The following is a 20,384-nucleotide window of genomic DNA, read 5'->3' as shown; positions in this document are numbered from 1 at the left end:
TGAGAAAAAAATTGTGGGCTAATTATGGTATAATATTACACTATCCTACACTAGGCACTTGATAGAGTTTGAAATTGAGGTATAATATTTTCCAAGTTTGAAAGATTAATTATAGATGATGATGAGAAAGAATGAAGTTTTGCTTCCCCTGAAAAAAAAGAAGTACCAGTGTATCGTTTTTTTAAATTTTATTTATTTATCTTTAGAAGGGAAGGGAAGGAGAGAGGGAGAGAAATATCAGTGTATGGTTGTTTCTCGTGCTGCTGGGAACTGGCCTGCAACCCGGGCATGTGCCCTGACGGGGAATCAAACCGAGATCTTTTGGTTTGCAGGCCTGTGCTCAATCCACTGAGCTACACCAGCCAGGGCCAGTGTATCATTTTTTAAAAAGAACACAGAGCCAGGTGGAAATTTTCTTTTAATCTTTTCTATCCACTTATTGATTGTGTGGCTTGAGTAAGTTATAAAATTTTTTCTTTTTTGGAAGTTGATGGTTGTTTCACTTGGGTTGACCATAGATAATGCTGTACCTTTAATACTTAGGTATGTTAGAAATTAAGGCTAGCCATAACTTGCTCAAAGATATCAGACAACTTGCTCAAAGATATCAGACAAAGCCTTATCATTTAATGTGACACCATAAATAATTGATTTTATGATTGGTATTTTAAAAAGTTGTTTATCCTCTTGTATTTTCCACAGTTTCAACTGTAATACATGCAAGCTCAACAGAGTTTCTATCATCCAATAAACAATGTTCTTTTTGACTATTACAGTGAATGGAGCTGAGAAGTTTCATTTGATTTATGGAGAAATGTGTTCGGTAACCAAATACATTTAGTGTGCCCATCAGTCTTTGACCATCTCATGTATTTGGATAAAAGTTTTAATTATGTTCAAAATTGCTGGAGACATACAAGGATGGAACCAGACAATAATCGTATTAGCTAACTGCACTCAACACATTTATGTTGAAGACAGTGTCTACACGCAAGGCACTGCTTGGTGTGCGTGGGGACAGAGCAAGTGAAAGCGAGCAGAGCCTCTGTTTTCTGGAGCATCTCATCTGCTGGAGGAGACACATCATCAAATAACTAGACAAGCAAGTGTGTGACAGACTAACATAAGTTTTCAGGTAAAAAGAGAATCTCATTTCAGACAGCAACTTGGTCTAAACTGTGGGGTTGGGAAAAGCTTTCCTGAGTGAGGGTCCCTTGAACTGAGTACTGAAGAAGGATGAATTATGATGATTTGGCCACAACAAGACAGAAGAGAACTCCAGGTAGAGAAGCAAATATGTCCGGAGGCCCTTTAGTGGGAAAAAGCATGGTGTGTTGGGCTAAGGAGAGAAAGCCAGAGAATCTGAAGCTCAGAGAAGAAAAATGAAAAGTGGTGAATAAAAAGTAATAAAAACCAAATCAGCATTAATATACCTCTGAAAAAGTAACACCTTTCTAGCTTTTCGTATGTATCAGGCACTGCTTTTGAATGATTTAGACAAATTACTTCGATGAATCTTCACTACAACTGCAATGAGTTAGGTACCATTGCTACTCTGTTGGTTTCAAAGCTGAGAAAACTGAGGCAGAGGGAGAGTGGGTGTCGTCCAGGCCCACGGGGAGGGACTGCCTGTGCTGGGTGGGACCTGCACCCCAGTGGGCTGCATCTGAGGGCGTCCTCCTATGGACTGTACTATCTAACCTCCCCATAATCAAAAGCTAAAATAATGATAGTTTCCTTTCCTTAGGTGCTTCCTATTACTGGGTATCTTTCCAAGTTCTTAAATGTACTGCAACCTGTCATTCCAGGCAGTGAACAAAACAGACAAAAATTCCTGCCTTTATGAAGCTACATTTGTAGAAGGCAAGCAATTACAACATAGTCCTGGCCCATGTGGCTCAGTTGGCTGGAGTGTTATCCTGTAACCACAAGGTTATAGGTTCAATCCCTGGTCCAGGCAGGTTTGTTACCCAGTCTGGCAGATGCAGAAAGGCAACCGATTGATGTTTCTCTCTTGCATTGATGTTTCTCTCTTTCCCTTATTTTCTCCCTTCCTGTCTCTCTAAAAGCAATGAAAAAATATCCTCAGGTGAGGATATATATATATATATATATACAATATATATATGCAAGTAGATATATAGCATTCTAGATGGCATCTAATGCAAGACAATGAAGGGCTTTAAGGTACAGGGCAGAAGTAAGCATGTTTATTTTGCATAGGGCTTTTGGAGAAGACCTCACTGACATGATGACATTTGAGTAGGGACCTGAAGACAGAAAAAAAGCAGGACATGTGGCTGAAAGGACAGCATCCCAGGCAAAAGAAACAGCAAGCAAAGACACTTAAGCAGAAGGCTGTTGGCATGTCCAATAAATAGCAAGGTCCACGGTGACAGGATTAGATCGAGTGAGGAGAGTAGCAAGAGGAGAAGCCAGGCTGTTTCATGTAGCTCCTGGAGGCTGTGGTGGTTCTTCAGCTGCTATTCTGAAAGGGGAAGCCGCTGAAAATGCTTGAGAAGAAGAAACTACAATGTGATGTGTATTAATGAGATCATCCTAGGTGATGTGTAGATAATACATTGTGACAGAATAGAAGAAATAGAATAATATCAATTAAAAGGTTATTTAAATAAAGAAAGGTAGAGATTGGTTCAATTTTGGGGAGTACTAGAGGGATAATCAATAATGTGAGCTACAGGTGGAGATAGAATCCAAAACACAAATAAGGGGTCATATTGGCAAAGGGATACCTCTTGTAATATAGCAAGAGAACACAAATGGATAGGAAAGTTTGTACAGGTCCTTTGCACACTTACCATTAATATTTTCTCTTTGGAATCTGATTTGAAAGACTTCTATATTATAAGGATATAAGGACTTTCCCCCTCAACTTTCATTATACATGTTGCATGCATTTCTAGAGTTTTTGTTCATCTTTTAAATTAATATGAGTTTTGTAGCATTAATAAGTTTCCGTAAGTAAGTTTGGCTGAAGGTGGTCAAAAGGTACGGTCCTAAGACAAATAAGTACTAGGGATATGATGTACAGCAAGGTGCTGTAGTGGACACTGCTGTATGATCTATAGGAAAGTTGTTAAGAAGTAGATCTTAAGAATTCTTAACATGAATATTTTTCTTTATCTTTTCTTTTTTTTAAATATTTTATTTATTTATTTTTATAGAGAAAGGGGAAGGAGAAAGAGTGGGAGAGAAACATCAATGTGTGGTTGTTTCTCATGGGTCCCCTACCAGGAACCTGGCCTGCAAGCCAGGCATGTGCCCTAACTGGGACTCGAACTAGTGACCCTTTGCTTCACAGGCCTGTGCTCAATCCATTGAGCTACATCAGCCAGGGCTCTTTATCTTTTCTTGTATCTCCATGAGATGATGGATATCAACTAAACTTATTAACATTGTTTCACTAACAATGTAAGTAAGTTAAATCATTATGCTGCATACCCTAAATAGTACTGTGTATCAATTATGTCTCAAAACTGGAGAGAAAAAATGATAAAGCTATTTTCTTCTCTCTCTCTCTCTCTTTTTTTTTTTGGTTGCCCCAGTGCTGTCTGGGTTCTGTCATCTGGGTGGGGTGAGAAAAGGGTCACTGTCTTGTGCTTCATCCAGCACTCTAATGGCCATGGTAACCATGGCCTAGAGCTTTATTTAGCTAGAAAATAAAAGCTCTCAATACTTTTATCTGGTTTGTTTTATCAAATTCTCCTTTACAGGTTCTACATGTGGCACTTTGCATAGAAATATCTTTTTCAGCCAATGTTATATAAACATTCTATAGACTTCTTCTAAGGCATATATTACTTTTCTCTCATTTTTGAACCTTTAGTGCACCAGGAATCAGTCATATTTACAGTAGGAGTCAAGTAGGGGTCCCCGCCCAGCCCGTCTGCACCACCACCACCGCCAGCAGCATGGCAGTCGCTCTAATTAGTACAGGATGTCCACCCTCCAGGCTTTAACCTCAAGCATCTCACCAATTGTGCAACGTGACCCAGGAACACTTCCTTGAGCTGGATCAAAACTGCCGATCTGCCTGGTGGGTCCTTCATCCTCACTGTGGAACCAAGGACAGAGAACTGTGAACACGCGTTCTCAAGCCCACACACCCTCTTCAACCAGAATCATTCAGAATGCTCCCTGGGAGTTTATTTTTCAAGATTCTACTCACTTCTCACATTACAGGTATGTCTTAATCTTTTCTTATTATGCTAGGAGAGAATGTCTCTTTAATCACAAATTTTAAATTGTAATTGATAAAAACATTATATCTGTTGCTGATTTTGCAAAGAACACAGTACAGGATTTGAGACCAGATCAGGGCTCCCCCTGTGGTTCTGTGATTCGGGTCCTCCACACACTCCGGGGATCCATGGGAAGGAGGCAGGGGTGCCCTGAGCATCTGTGGTGGGGCAGCCGCTGTGCTACCGTGAGCTGCTCTGTGCAGGAGCTGGCTCAAAATTTTATATCATGACCTCTGCTTTCCAGAAAAGGAAGCTGAGACTCTTGTCAACGGATTAGAGGGATGACATTGCTACTCGTGGCCATACTGCTAATAAACTGGTGAAACCTTGATTCAGATAAGAGCAGATTCCACCCTCCCACACTCTCTCCTCTATGTGGCTCTTCAGTGAGAGTGAAGTGAGCAGGGCTCAGCTCACAAGTGACCCTGATGTGGCGGGAAATGTGTGCATTATATTTAGCCCTGATTGAGAAGCACTAAAAATCCCTTTAACCAGGGATTAAAGGGAGCACTCAGCTACTGGAATGCAGACTTCAAATGCAACTGTCCCTGGGAGGTAAAAAGCAGCTTATACTGAAACAGTCTGCTCTGTGAAGAGAAGCAGGTGAGAACTGAGAACAAGCTGGAAAGATGGAAGACACTGACTTCTTTGCCTCCTTTCTAATTTTACTTGTATTTGCCTGCTATGGAAATATCTGTCTGTATTTTCTTCCCTGTAGAGTGAGGGTGGTCTTTTATAGTGATGTTGTACATGGCTGCTAATTGGGAGCAACTGAACTCTTATAAGAGTGACTCTGTTATCCAGTCCCTATGGTGAATGTTAATGTCCCGTGTATTCCCCCCTATGCTTCTTCTCAGAAAAGGCAATCCTTCAAGCTCAAGGTCAAGAACTGGTTTATCCTAAAAGGCTCCCCCTTATACAGAAGCGAGATGTTTGGCACATCCATGATGATGATGTACAGGTATAGATTTTGAAATAATAAATAAGATGTATGGCCTCCACAGACATGTGGAAAGCCACTTCTGTTTCTGATTAGAAGCAATCAAGAGAAGAGTCTCAATTTTTCCCAGGACTCGCACTCAGCTTAGAGTCCGTGATTGGGTGGGTGGCAGGGTGGCGGGCGGAGGATGAGAGGAAGAAGCCCCTTGACAGATTGGGAAACAAAAAGGAGTGAAGTTTGGGTTTTAGGGGATGTCATTAAACATTTTCCAGTCTGTGAGGCGTTCTGCTAACAGCTTTCCAGACGGATGGAAGGCGACCTCACTTGTTCTGAGCAGACTCCTGGTGCACCGTGATCTCGGGGCGTTTGCTTTCCAGTGATCTGATAGGCAGGCTTATTTGCCTTACAGATTCTGCAGCAAAGTTAGACAACTCTCACAGGCATAGCAAGGCCTCCTTGGATAGTTGGCTAGAAGGGTGTTTATTCAGGTATTAAAATTAAAAACAGTTATAATTTTATTTTCAACAGTAATTGATGTTTATTTATATAGAAAAGATGTAATACACATCATGGGGCGCAAACTTTAAAATGGAGTTATTTTCATTTCCACTCTTGTAAAAGACATTCAATGACTGCATTTGGCCCACAGAATATGGCCCACCTTGGGAGGGCTAAGCTTTCCAATTGTGATGGCTTTTGTCTCTTCCACCACCAGAGGAGCCAACCTTCCAGGCTTTCACTCATCAGGTTTCTCGGTGGTAAATAAGGCACCTTTCTACTCTCCCAGTGATGCTACTGAGGCCTCTTTGCCATGGCTTGAAATGATGGAAGCAACTCTCTATCTGCTGCCATTTGGAAATGGCGTCTAAACAGTTTGTCTAATAACCTCCTTACAAATAGATTTGTCTTAAACTCCAGTTCTTTTCTCACCTTCTCAAGCCTTTTACTGGTTGAATGTTGGTACTCAGCGAAGGGACAAACACCAGAGTTCCACCACTCATTGTGTCAAAGCTGGTGGGCCCTTCTGGCACCTGTTATCTTAAGACTAATCAAGACTGAATGAAAGATCCTGTAATGAGTATACAAGATGAGCCTGAACCCAGGCAGGAAATATACGAGATGAGTTTGGAGCACCTTGTAGTACAAGAAAGTAGGGAAGTTCTCAAACAAACAAACAAAAACCCAAACCCACAATGAGGGGAGGATATTAAAAGAACCTAGGAGCCAACTGAAATAGCTCCAAATGGCCGAAGAAGAAACAATTTTAGAAAAACAAAACAAATAACATAGATTTGGATGATAACATAAATGATAAATTAATATCCATGACACTATGTTGATATAAATAATAAGTAAATAAATAGGGGCTGGAATAGGTCAATATTCCACACAGAAGAATCAGAAGGTGGCGGTAGTCATCCCCCTCCCTGGGAGGCGGAGCGTGACTCCTCACCCTGTAAGCGTAGGCTGTGCACCCCGACTGCCTTTCGGAGAGTAGAACGAGAAAGGGGGAAGGTACAACTGGACCGCGGCAGAAGCTGTCAAGTGCCACCTCAGCCAGTAGAGTGAGACAAACCTTGCCAGTGATGGCATGTCGCTAGTATGTACTCTTGTTATGATCTGATGAAAATGGCACTTTATTTTGTTTTCTCCCAAATTTTCCTAACCCCATTCCAAGCATAAAAATAATCATAAAATCCTAAATTAAGGGACAGCTTACAGAATAGCTGACCTCTTCCAAATAGTCAAAATCATTAAATATGAAGAAAGTCAGAGAAACTGTCATGGTCTCGAGGAGTGTAAGGAGACATGACAGTTAAATGCCATGTGGCATCCTTGACGGAATCCTAATGCAGTAAAAGGACATTAGACAACAACTAAGACGATCTGGCTAAGTATAGACTTTAAATGCAATATCAACCTTGGTTCATCCGGAGGATAAGATGTTACTTAACAATATGGAGACCAGAGTTGTGCAGTACAGGAGAATTCTCTGTATTGTCTTTCCAACTTTTCTCTAAGTTTAAAATGATTCTAAAATAAAAATAGATTTGCCCTGACTGGTGACTCAGTTGGTTGGAGTATCATCTCATACACCAAAAGGTTGTGAGTTTGATTCCCAGTCAAGGCACATACCTAGGTTGCAGGTTCCATCACTGGTCACGAAGTGTAAAGGAGACAATCAATTGATGTTTCTCTTTCTCTCTCTCTCTCTACCTCCCTCCTTCCTCTCTCTCTAAAGTCAATAAACATATCCTTGGGTGAGGATTACAGGATATAAAATATAATAAAAATACATTTAAAATTAAGTTAAAAAAAGAAATTCAGAAATAAAATATAAAATTAAATATTCTGTTTATTAAAATATGATTAGTGACAAGATTAAACATAATTTTATCACATTCACCCCTATAAAATAGTTCCTCAATATTAGGTAACATAAAAGTCATATTCAAAGAGACAAATTTCAAAAAGCCCTGATATCCCAATTTGTTACTCACAGAGACACAGACACACACCTACACATCCATACAGAAAGGTCAGCCTGTTGTAAAATGGGAATCCACCCTTATTTAACTGAGCATCTGTTTCTTGCCTGCCCACTGTGGATACTGCGTCTTTATAATAAGGTACTAATTTTATGTGAAACTTGTGATCAAAAAAGCCCTAACTGAGGCACACTTCACATTTAGTAAACACAAAACTCCCTTCTCCCTCCCTCAAAGCCGCTTCTAATTGCACAAACCAGAAACCTGAAGTAATTCTTGACTCCTGTCTGCTGTCTACCCCATCAAAAAATCTCCTAGCCTTGTAGATTCTAGCTTATAAATATCCTTCAGAATTATCAACTCATCCTTATTCTTGCTGCCACTCTCCTGCCCAAACTACCATATTCCATCCATAGCCTTTAAGTGTGTCTCCTGCCTACGGTCATATCTAAAATATCATACCTACTGAATTGTTCTGCCAAAACCTTTTGCTTCCCTTTGCTATTAAGATAAGGTCTAAATCCTCTTAGGTGACTTACTAGGCTGTACATGATTTGGCTCCTTTTTGTCTTTTCATTTTTCACTTCTACTCAACTTTGACTTCCCAGCAGCATTGAACTTCTCTCTGTGGCTCAGACATGTCAAACTCCTTTCTACCACAGGACCTTTGCATTTGCTGTTCTTTGTCCCTGACCCCTTCTCCCAATACCCCTAGCACAGTCTCTGGGATGACTGTTCTTTTATGATAATTACAACACTCAATTACATTTGTTTGATTTTCTTTTTTGCTGAGCTGTGGCAGTGACCTTCAACTTGTACACCATTGTATCTTTCCTAATGTCCCTGTGGCCAAAATAACAGTGCTTGAATAAGTGAATGAACACTAAACTAAAGAAATATGTAGGATATATGGCCAATAACTGTGAATTCTTAAGTTATAAAGAATTCTTATTAATTGTAAAGAAATAAAATGCCAGAAAGAAAAATGGTGAAAAGATATAAATTAGAAATTCATATATGAATATACAAATAACAAAAGAAGATGTCAATTCTAATTTTCATCAAAGATAGTGGTTTATAACAATATTATTTTATTAATGATAACATTTAAGACAAGGACCCAAGAGCCACTATAAATTTCTCTAAATTTATGCTTTTGTTCTTCAGGGTAATGTGGTAGTATTTACCAAGAGCTTTACACGTTTCCTGTGTTGGACAGTGAAATTCTGTCCGACTATAGTGTGTATAGCCCAAGTCACATTTCTGATCTAAATGTAGATTAAATAAATTCACATTGTCAGCCGTAAAATCCAGACCATAAAAAAATACTTGTTGGGATAGGAAAATGGCCCTGGCCATGGTTTATTTTTGTGTGAAAAAGTAGGCTGTAGGGTAGTATACACAAAATTGTTCAAAATACAAAAGCAGAGATTTATTGGAGGTTGAAACTGTAAGAACATATAATAACATATCTCTGGATAAGGGGACAGTATAATTTTTCACTATTTTATTTTTAACTAGAAAAAAAATAACAATGTAATCAAAATAATTTGAAAGCAAAACCCAGCATATATTAGCTCTCTTATAAATTCGGCTTTATCCGTATCTCTCATTTTGCCTGAAAGGACAGTCTATTCAGCAGCAGTCTGCTCAGGCTTTTGCCCCATTACCCACCCTGAGCCCACACTAAAGCAGCACACATTTAAGTCGCTTGATGGATATTGTTTTTCAGGAAACTTATGAAGATGAATTGTTGTATGAAATAAGTCTACACAAAAAAATCTTAATACTTCACCTTTTAAAATCAAGGTAAGTTTTATTATGATTCAATAACAGATTTATTAGTCTATAGTATTACAGTTTTCATAAAAGCTGCCAGTGACGTTAATTCCTCAAGTCACTGTTGTCTGTACTTAATCTGAATTCTTACCCTTCATATGTAAACTCGACTCACTTCAGTGGCCTCCCATTGTGGACATTGTTCTCTAGCTCATAAATCACACCCTACACGGGGTACTGGAGCGCTCTGAGGTCCATGTGCTCTAAGAAGAGATTAATGCATCGCTGCTTTGTGAATCAGTGGAACAAAAGAAATTTGAAAACCATGGCTTTTCAAGTAACTTCAAAGCTATGTAAAATAGATATCAAACCAAGTTCTGTTTATGCATATACAAAGCTAAATTTATAGTGAACATTCATATACCCGGTAATACAAACATAGACCCATAATCCCATCAATATAGACATGTACACATATGCCCATTGTTTTATTGTGCTTGTTTTATATCAGAATCCCTTGTCTATTCATTCAGTCATCTATCTTCCATTATTTTTATGCATTTCAAATTATATTGCACACATTAATATCCTTTCCCCTAAGTAACAAGCATATCATTAGAGTTTAGTATTTAACAATTTTTTCTTTTGATGTAAAACTCTTTATAATGAAGTGCACGAATCTGAAATATACATTCACTGAATTTTGAAAAATGCACATACCTGTGTTATCTAAACTTCTATAAAAGTCAATGACAAAAACTTTATTTAAAATGGTCTTTATTTTTTCATCATTCTTGAAGGCCAGTTTTTGTAGATTTAAAATTAGGGGTATAACCAAGTGCAGGTCTGGCCGCCTGCCACTACCAAAGCCAATACTCAAGAGGCAGGTGCTTATGTAAAGGCAAGTGGTTTATTTTCAAGTGCTGGCCACCTGGAAGATGGGGACTCAGGTCTCAAAGCCCATCTCCTGGGAAGATAGGGGACCCTCGTCTCAAAGCCCATCTCCCCCTCTCAGTGGAGGTGGAGGTTTTTATAAGGGGGGGAGGGGAACAGAACAAAGAGATCAAGGGAGGGGGTTGAGATGTTCTCTTCGTGCAGACCAGCATGGTCCATTCTGATAACACAAGTGACGGTCCCAGTATGTGTCATCCTGGTTTGTCATCCTGGCCCCATGGTTGAAGGTCAGCAAGTCTCCCAAGAGCTGGGATGCCTGAAGGTTGGAGTCTGTAGTTTCTAAAGTAAGTTCCTAGGATTCTTACACAAATGTGCCATTCATCCATAAGCTACATATTAGTCAGAGTCAGCATTCACAGAGACAAGGTCGAAGGAATGGAGGGGTGGGTTACAATTTCCCACCATTACATATTCCCACCGTTACATGGTTTGACAGAATTTTTATTTCTTTTGACAAAAGATGCTGATATTTTCTCCTCTCCCGTGACTTTTACAGTCTCTAATGAGATTTTTTGCATGAATTTTGATTCTTAAGGCAGGGGATTTTTACTACGATAATATTTTCCCTCGGTTCTTCTCAAGGCGCCACCTTGCTAAAACTGCCAGTATCTTTTTCTGTCTCTTCTACAGTCTTTTACCAAACCGTGAAATCTAAGTAGAAAGGTTTTTCATGTGAGTGAGATTGATTTTGCTTATCCGTTTTTAGCCTAAGAAGATTTCCCGAGATTTGAAAGCAGGCTGGAGTCTTCTTGCTCACATAATGTTTTTTTATCTATTAACCTTTGAAAATGAGTACATATCAGTGCCTCTCTCTCCTCTTTTCCAGGGAGTTCCTGGCCTCAAATTATAGTGAAACACATTACTCTGCAAAAGGAGAAGAAATCACCAGACACCCTCAGATCACGGTATCTTATAGAACCTTCCTATGCCTCTCCTGTGAAACTGTCATTTCCTCATGTGATTTGCAATCCAGCTCTGGCTTCCGAAACTGTTACATCAGAAATGAATCCTACGTTGACAATTGTCACTGAATGATCCTAGAATAGGAACCATGGGTCTTTGAACTCTGAAAGAGATTGATCACTGCCTAATGAGCAAAGAGATGACCACTAATTTTTTTTTACCAAACTGATTCTATGAACCCCAAAAGGTACAGCAGGACACCAACAGCTTAAGGAACCCTGATGAAATTGCAGTCAAGTGAAATGGAGAAAACCTAAATAAATGAAATAATTTTAAATTTTCCATCTGATCGACCCTTAAGAGTGTCACATTGTGTTGCCCCATCTGCCTGGTGCACCCACACAGAGGCTTCACCTCCATTCTCCGAATAAATCTGTGTTATTTATCCTTAGTATTATTTCAGAGGATACGAGTTTTATTTTTATAATTTCATTCACCTTTCCAGAACATGCCGTCTGTGGCCTTCTGACCAGGGAAAACCTTATCTCTCTTATGAAAAGTGCACTTTTAAAACCTATTTTCTTTATTTAAGGCAACTGTTAACTATGAAATCTAAGTCATCATGTAATTTTTGTAAAATAGAACAGTAAAGTGAAGAATATTCTTTCATGTAGGTGGTGGTGGTTGGTCTGAGATTTCTGGAGAACCATGGAAAAGTGTCACATGTAGGTGGGAGTTGAACAGAGGAAAATGATGGAGATAGTTATTACCTGATGGAATCACTGTGGGCAGAGGCCAAGGCAGGAGTGGTAAAGACACCACCTCTGTTGAAGCAGAGAATCAGGACAGAAAGGCATAAGGGAACCTTGTTGAAGAATGAGACCTAATTTTAACAATCATAGGCAACTCAACTGGGGAAAAATAATGATAGCACAGGAGAGTAGTTCGGTTGAAATTTTAGGAAGGATTAAAGTAGTAATATTACAGAAAGTAGTCACTCAATTAAAGTAAAAAGATTCTAAAGTAGTTTCAAAACTTTCAAATGAAAGAATGCATTGAATGAATGCATGGATGAATGTAAATGTAATTTGTGAGAATGAAATGCTGATATATTGGGAACATATAGTATGTAGATATTTTATTTATATACCAATAAATGTACTTACGTTAATAGCTTCTCCACATATTTTAGGATCACTGTTTTTACCAAGGGTCCATTATACATGAACATGATTCCGCTGCCAGTATCAGCACATGCCATGGTCTCAGGTAATGTATGCTTTCCATTTTCTTTGAGTTTTCTTATGGATTTTTAAGGAAATTGATTTCTTGCCTTTCTTTTTAACAATGTGCTAAATAGAAAAGCTAATCAAGAAAAGCTACTGTACATTTTCAGCATGAGTTCTACTTTAGCCCATTGTTTATGTTCACCTTTGACAAAAAGATGTGTAACGCCAGCTCTAAGCAGTGAACATTTTCCAGTATGTGATCAGGAGATTCCAGGTTGGAAGCCTGCTGGGAATCTCCTGTTACAGATCAGAACACTGAAATCAAACACTTGCTCCTGAACATTCTATTTGCTAGTGGTGGAATTTAATCCAGACCAGGTCTCCTGACTTAGAGTTCTGGGAATCCCCACCACACTACAACATTTCACAGAGTTTTTCAGTGTCTAGGAAGTAAAAATCAGAAGCACAACCTACAGAAGTTCCCTATAGATCTTTGGCTCCAGGACAAAGGAGGGAGATGTAAAGAGATAGTGGGTAGAAAAACAAGAAAATTCTGTCTTCTGCAATGAGAACTTGACTTGAGTAGTTCCTAAGTAGTATTTTCAAGTATGAGAACCCTTTAATACCAAAATTATCACACGATAGTACTTGTAATTTAGTACATACTCTATAATTAGTGCATGATAGACATAAAAATTCACAGCATTTTCTAAAGAAATCTGAGAATTGCCAGGGATCTACAAGCCCAGGTGGGAACTGCTACTCTACCTGAAACATCAAAGTAGAGATTGGGGTGTCAAACTTCTGAAAAATCCAAATGAGCTGACTCTTACAAAAACTTACTAATTCAATCAAAGACTGTACATTATCTCATATCTTCATCACTCAGAACACCTGGCTGCATGCTCACGAGTCTCTGCCCTTAAACTTCTCCTTTCTTAAAAGGCAACATCAATAAAAATGGGATAGAATAGTTTTATGTAGTAACGTAGTAGTAAAAAGTCTTAACTATACATTGTATTCTCAATTTCCACAGGGGATTCTTCAGGGTATATGATCAAAGGTACCTCATTGAACCAGTGAAATACTCAGATGAGGGAGAACATTTGGTGTTCAAATATAATGCAAAGATGCAGTATGCTGCCAATTATTCTTGTAAAGAGCTCAATTTCACCAGGAATTTCACAACTGTTCCAAACAATAATACCAAGTCCATGGAAGACTCTCAAATGGAAGTGAGTATTTTACTTTCAAATTACCTTTTCCTCTCTTCCTTTATGATCTCAAGAGGAAAATTATGGCCTCAATTAGTGAAGTATACATTCTACCTGAGCCGAACTCTTAATTGTTTGAAATCTGAAATGTCAAACATTTGCATTTGTTATCTATATAGAAAGTGATAGTTCTATACAGTAAATTTCAGTTTGTCCCATTGAATTCAAGGAAGGGTAATATCTACAAATGTATGTCTAGGTACACAGCATTAGGGCAATAAATGGCTGGAAAGAATGAAATTTATGTCTTGAAACCTATCCTAGATATTGTCTGCTCTTGTGTGACATTATTGGGAAGTTGATAGGCCAGGCTCTCTCCCTTTCATTGGGTCAAGTGTTCTAAATGTTAAGGTCATTTAAGAGTAATAATAGGTTCAATTTCTAGTGGGATGATTGCACAGAGTTCTCTGTATTTTAGGCTTTTCTCTACAACCAACTGATATCTCTTTAGATCCCCCCATATTAGTCTTTAAGCTCCAAGAGTGCTCATCTTTTTCACATATCCATAGTCCAGACAGTGTCTGAAACACACTGGATGCCTAATGGCTGTTCTCCAATTGAATGAATCAATCAATATAAGTGATTACATAGTCTCCAAATACGTGGTGATGGAAGCCGATTTGACTTTGGGTGGTAGTTACACAATGCAATATACAGATTATGCATCATAGACATGTATACCTGAAACCTATATGACCATATGAACCAATGCCATCTCAATAAATTTAATCAAATATAAATTAACCTTTAAATAATATGTCCCTGTTTTATACTCAAAGAATATGTATGCACTTCAGTACATGCCATGAAAAGCTGAAAATGTAGAATTTTTTCATATTGTTTTTTTATAAAAGATCTATAATTAGCAACTTTTATACACGGTTGCTTGGCACTGAGACTACTGCAGCAGAGGCGATTTGGAAAGAGGAGTGAGGGAAAATGGGAAACAATCAGTCCTATTAGCCAGACTGTAGGCTAAACTTAGCTTTGTGTTAGTTCTGAGCTATTATAGATGGGTGATTTTCTCTTTTATGAGAGCTTGCTTTGTAAGCATTTATTTTGTAAATGAAAGAAACCTAAATGTTGAAAACTAGATTTATAATTTTTTATTTATAATTTATTTAAAAGACTAAACCAGAAAAGAAAGAATAATCAAACATAGAATGTTGGTTCAGGTTTGTTACAATCTGATGTCAAGGCCATGTGTTTTAATAATATAAAAAATTTTATTTAGATAACTTCCTAAAATTATTAAGTATACATCTATACCTCACTTTCTTGTGTCAGAAAATTCATATTTCTTATGTTATTTATGGTAACTTAAAATGTTAAGATAAGAAATATTAACTAGACTTTGTTAATATTTTTTAACATTACCAGAACACTCATAAGGAAAACTATATTGAACTGTTCGTTGTTGCTGATGATAATGTGGTAAGTTTTCAGATGAACATTTGCTTCTTCATTCATCCTTTTAAAACTAAAGTTGTGATTCCAAACCAAAAAAAAAATTTTAGTCAGAATTTCATTCTAGGCTCAAAGATCTGTTTTTAGCTTCCTGCCAGATTTGTGGAAGAGATGATTAGGTCCTTTGGCAATACAGCAAACTGAGTCAAAACAATAGAACTACTTTCCTCATTACAAACATATGAAAATGCTGAACAACATATAAAGAAAAATAAAACTATATTCATAGTCTGCAGTTGAGCTTAAAAAAACAAAACAAGACAGGGAATCCCCAAGTGCCAAATATGAGGGAGATCTTCATTAGAGTAGTCAATAAAATTCAAAGGCTTGGTGACCCACAATATATAAAATGTAGTGCTTGATACCCAGAGCCATGAAGGGCTGGCCCATCCCTGAAAGAGAACTAGAAAAGCTCTGTGCAGTAAAAATGCAGAGAGGAAGGAAGTGCTCTGTCTGTTTGTGGCAAAGGGCAGTAGACATGCAAGGGGAAAGCAAAAATCCCAGGTCCGTGTCATGCATGGTGTGGTATTATATTTCTCTTCCAAAGCAAAAATGCCACATCAAGGTCTCAACATAAAAATTGATCAAAAACTTGATAAACTGCTAGAGTCCAAATCAAATATGCTTGTAAAGGACATTTTTATAATCCTAGGTCGAACTAACCGCATGAGAAAAAGTCAACCAACATAATGGAAAGGAAAATAAACTGTCTGAGAACTTTAAATCATCTAATGATATTTCAGACTATACACCTAATATCTTAGTCTAAAAAGATATACAATAAAACATGATAGGTTATAGAAAAATAAGGGGTTTGGGCTGCTATCTAGCAGAAAAAATTAGGTTAAGCAGGAAAAAATAAACAAAAATGGAGAATATTTGAAGCACATAAATATAGATTTCATTTAATCATTTGATAAAATATCCTATCCCAAAATAGACAACATATATTATTCTCACATGCAAACAAAACAGTTGGCCACAAAGTATAAAGAAATAGGAAGGTGTAGATACTATAAAGATTACTTTTTTAAAAACCAGAACCAATTTGGAAAGTATAACAAAAATTGTTATATGAATCCACTAAAAGATCATTGGTTTGCAAACTAAAAACAAAATATGTTTTCAAATATTAACTGACTAAAAATTAAGTCTGAAATTATTCAGATTTGTCCAAATTTATTGCAACAAAATATTCACTATAGATGAAATTTATTTGATCCATGTGGCAATGCAGCATTTAGAATGAAATTTGAGGATAAAAATTTGTATTAAAAAAAGGAATTTAGTGAACTAAGAGTCGAACTGGAAAAGTTAGAAAATGAAACAGAATAAATTCAAAAAATACAGAAAAATAAAATCATTTTGACAATGAATAAAATTAATAAAATACACAACCAAAAAGAAACAATTGAGTAGATCAGCAAAGCCAAATGGTAATTAATGAAATAGAGGAACTTCTGACAATACTTATTAAGAAAAAATAAAAGTGGAGGTAAAATTAGGAGTAAAAGGAAAACATAACTACACATAGTAGAGATTACATGTCATTTAAAAAAATATACAACATTGAGCCAATACATTTATGAGCAGAAGCATGTAATATAGTGTTACTTCACTGACTTGAGAAGAAATAGGAAACCCCACAAGGATTATAACAAATTTATAAAATTAAATAAGCAGCCCACAATTTACTGACAAATAAAGACAGGGCTCAGATGAGTTTAAAGATAAATTTTGCTAAGATTTGTTATCAACAGATAACCCTATCTTTTACAAACTATTTCGAAGGATAGGATAAGAGAAAATATTCTTCACACATTTTATAGTTACTATAACCTTCACGTTAGTTACCTGCTTCCGTGAGACGATCTTCCTAAAACGTTGTGCGGGGCGTCTCTGCAGCCGCCGCATCTGGCCACTGCGCTGACCTGGCTGGCTGAGCAGAAGCGGCCGTAGTCACCGTTTGCTACGCAACGTCCGTTTCAGTTGGTCACCTGTCTCCAGTAGATTGGCCTGTGCTTGTCATGGCTGAGCATGAAAACATCAAGACAGAGGCCAGGCTTCAGTGCACAAGAGCTTTTCAAGCTTCTGCTTGCATTACATTTATTAATGTCTCACTTGCCAGCCCTATGATCAAGCCTAGGATTAATGGTAAAGGGATCCACCTAAGGGTGTGGATATCTAGAAGAGTAATTTCCTGAAGGGTCATTACTGTGACAATCTATAATGACACTGATAACACATCCAGACAAGTAAAGTCATAACGCCCATTTCACTTACAAACAGAACTTCAAATATTCTAAAAATATGTGCACGCCCAATCCAGTGCATATTAAAAACTCTGATGACAATGAAGGGATATAGTAATGCAATTATTACAAACCACGTAATCATCTCAAGTATCATATCCATATTTCAAAATTCATAATAAAACTCTTAGCAAATAACAAATGGAGGACAATAAAGAATATTTGCCAAAATCCTATCCTGTGTAAATGTTAAACTTAATAAATAAATGTTGGAAATTTTCCTACAAAATTGGGAATCAGGTACATCTGTTCAGTGTCAATAGAGTTTTTCAACTTATTTACTGAAATTCCTAGCCAATGTTAAAAAAGAAAATAAATAAGGTCTATGTTAATTAAAAAGAAAGATACACCAGCCCTGGCTGGTGTAGCTCAGTGAATTGAGCGTGGGCCTGGGAATCAAGAAAGATACACCATTGTTACATGTGTAAAAATAGGAAGAACTACAATTAACTTACAATTTTTAAAAAAATGCATTAGTAAGTTCTAAGCACTAATCAACAGACAGGCTTACATTAGCATGTTGGTAAGAACACATATTAACTAACCTTTTTAAGTGCTAAGGTAAGTTTTATCCTTAATAATAATTTATTCATAAAGACTAAGAACAATTGTAGTTCAGTGAGATAAATTAGGAAAAACAAAGGTTGCTTTGGGAAACAAGTTGAAGGCTGTACACATTGGGAAAGCAAAGTGATGAGTCTTAAGCAGCTACGTAGAGTGAGGATTTGAATGTGTAGATCCAGAGTTAGCCAGTTGAAAGAGAAAGCAGAGCACAGATGTCTGACCTTGGGGAACACTAAACATTTAATAAAGGTTTGAAAATAAAAGTGCCAAGACCCCATAGCCATCCCTCTCCCTTATCCCCAGGGGCTGAAGTCAATGACTAATAAAGTACCCGATGCCTGTGGTCCCTAAAACAGCCTCAGAACCCCTTTCACCTACCCCTTTCAGGTGTATTTTAGGCCAGCCCTACCCATTCATCAACAGGAATCCTGGGTGAAACATATTTGCCATCTAGATTTTAAGAGGATGGTGGAAAAGAGAAACCTGTGCACAGTGAGGCACTAGAAGTGTATATGATAATAGAGATCAAGATGATAAGAACATTCTTGAAAGAGAAAATGGTCGATATTACATGTGAACAGGATACCAGGCAGATGAGGAAAGCGTGTTCAGAATTGATAATAAGAGGACATTTGTGGATGTATCAAGAATAGTTTCAATGGAATGACAGTCAAGCAGTGAGTAGTGAGTGGCGGAGTGGGCGGGAGATGACAGTCGAGATTCTAATGGTGTTTCTTTGAGGTATGTAGGTATTTAAGGTAACAGAACTGCAATGAAGTGGTAACTAGAGGGCGCTTGCAGGATTCAGAAAAGGCATATTTCTTTGTATTTTTGTTAGGTAAGAAGCTTGACCATTTGCATAAGGATACCTTCTGTTATGGTTAAGTATATTTTATTAGGTCTAAATTGATACTGCTGAGAACAAGCTCCTGACGCCAGAAACAGAGAACTCATTTGTTAGAAGAGAAAAGAAGTCCGAACAGATGGGACAGGAAGTTGGCGCCGCCTTCCTAGTTTTTTCCCAGAGAGAAGGGCGGGCCACAGCCCTGTCCTCACAGCTCTGGCTCCAGGGGGCCCCGTGGTTTTGTGTTCCTTGGTTGGTGACCACTATGGACACAGACGGGCTGATCAAGTAGCTGTTTCCCACAGCATCGTGGTTGCTGTGGAGCTTTAATGAGTTTTGTTTCACCAGCTTTATAAATATGAACTCTAAAAACATATTAGTTGGTTGATGAATATGTAGTGTAATAAAATGTAAGGTGAAAGGGGACAAAATTATAAAAAGTTTTAAAGTAGTTGCTAAGTTGAAATGTGTCTTTTGAAACTGTGGTATCTATTTTATATAAAAAATAATTTCTGGCCTGGCTGGTGTAGCTCAGTGGATTGAGTTGCTGGCCTGTGAAGCAAAGGGTTGCTGGTTTGATTCCCAGTCAGGGCACATGCCTGGGTTGCAGGCCAGGTCCCCAGTAGGGGACACATGAGAGGCAACCACACATTGATGTTTCTCTCCCACTCTTTCTCCTTCCCTTACCTTCTCTCTAAAATAAATAAATAAATAAATAAATAATATTTAAAAAATAATTTCTGCTTAAGTCGTCCAGATTTTTAGCTGACTGAAGGAATGCCAATGAATTTTTTTCTGTTAAATATCTGATAATGGGTGAAATGCTTTCCTGTTTGTATTCAACTCTTATGATTAATAAATGTTGATCTGATGTTTATATTTTCAGTATCGCAGGAATAATAATCCCCACAATAAACTGAGGAACCGAATTTGGGGAATGGTCAATTTCGTCAACATGGTAAGAGTTTGCATAGTTTAAATAAAGATAAAGATACAAGTGAAAAGGAACTTGTAGGATAGATATTGCTGAATTTTTGTGGTAGTTCTGACACTGAGACAGCCCAAAAGACAAAAATTCACCCAGTAGACTAATTAGAAAAAATTCATTGAAAAATTCACAGTGACAAATGAACCACAGGTCTGAGTTTTTGTCTTCTAAGTAAATGACACTTAATACTTAAACCTTTAAATGCATTTCAAATATTGATTACTAATCACAAAAATTTATAAAGCGATGTACAAAGATCTAAACACCCTTCATGCATAAGTCAAATCCACTATTTTAAATTACTGCTCCACACCTTGCATAGCATAAAGGTTTTCAAGCTATAATTTATTTTTCATATTTTGACAGAGAAATTAAGGAA

The 20,384-nt window shown here is 37.5% G+C and overlaps 1 protein-coding gene across 1 annotated transcript in view; it reads left to right on the top strand.

Moving 5' to 3' along the window:
* ADAM7 (ADAM metallopeptidase domain 7) overlaps positions 1-20,384 on the top strand; it is a 63,648-nt gene that overhangs the window by 3,184 nt on the left and 40,080 nt on the right. Inside the window, exons 2-8 of the mRNA XM_053668053.1 lie at positions 5,120-5,223; positions 9,424-9,500; positions 11,251-11,329; positions 12,520-12,596; positions 13,593-13,791; positions 15,211-15,264; positions 19,904-19,975. Of these exons, the coding sequence (XP_053524028.1) occupies positions 5,120-5,223; positions 9,424-9,500; positions 11,251-11,329; positions 12,520-12,596; positions 13,593-13,791; positions 15,211-15,264; positions 19,904-19,975 (662 nt within the window). The remainder of the gene's footprint in view (positions 1-5,119; positions 5,224-9,423; positions 9,501-11,250; positions 11,330-12,519; positions 12,597-13,592; positions 13,792-15,210; positions 15,265-19,903; positions 19,976-20,384) is intronic.

The sequence above is a fragment of the Artibeus jamaicensis genome, unplaced genomic scaffold (genome assembly GCF_021234435.1).
Source record: "Artibeus jamaicensis isolate MK-2021 breed Jamaican fruit bat unplaced genomic scaffold, CSHL_Jam_final contig_477, whole genome shotgun sequence".
NCBI classification, from domain to species: domain Eukaryota; kingdom Metazoa; phylum Chordata; class Mammalia; order Chiroptera; family Phyllostomidae; genus Artibeus; species Artibeus jamaicensis.
The sequence above is the reverse complement of the archived record's forward strand: the minus strand, read 5'-3'. Positions and strand labels throughout refer to the sequence as shown.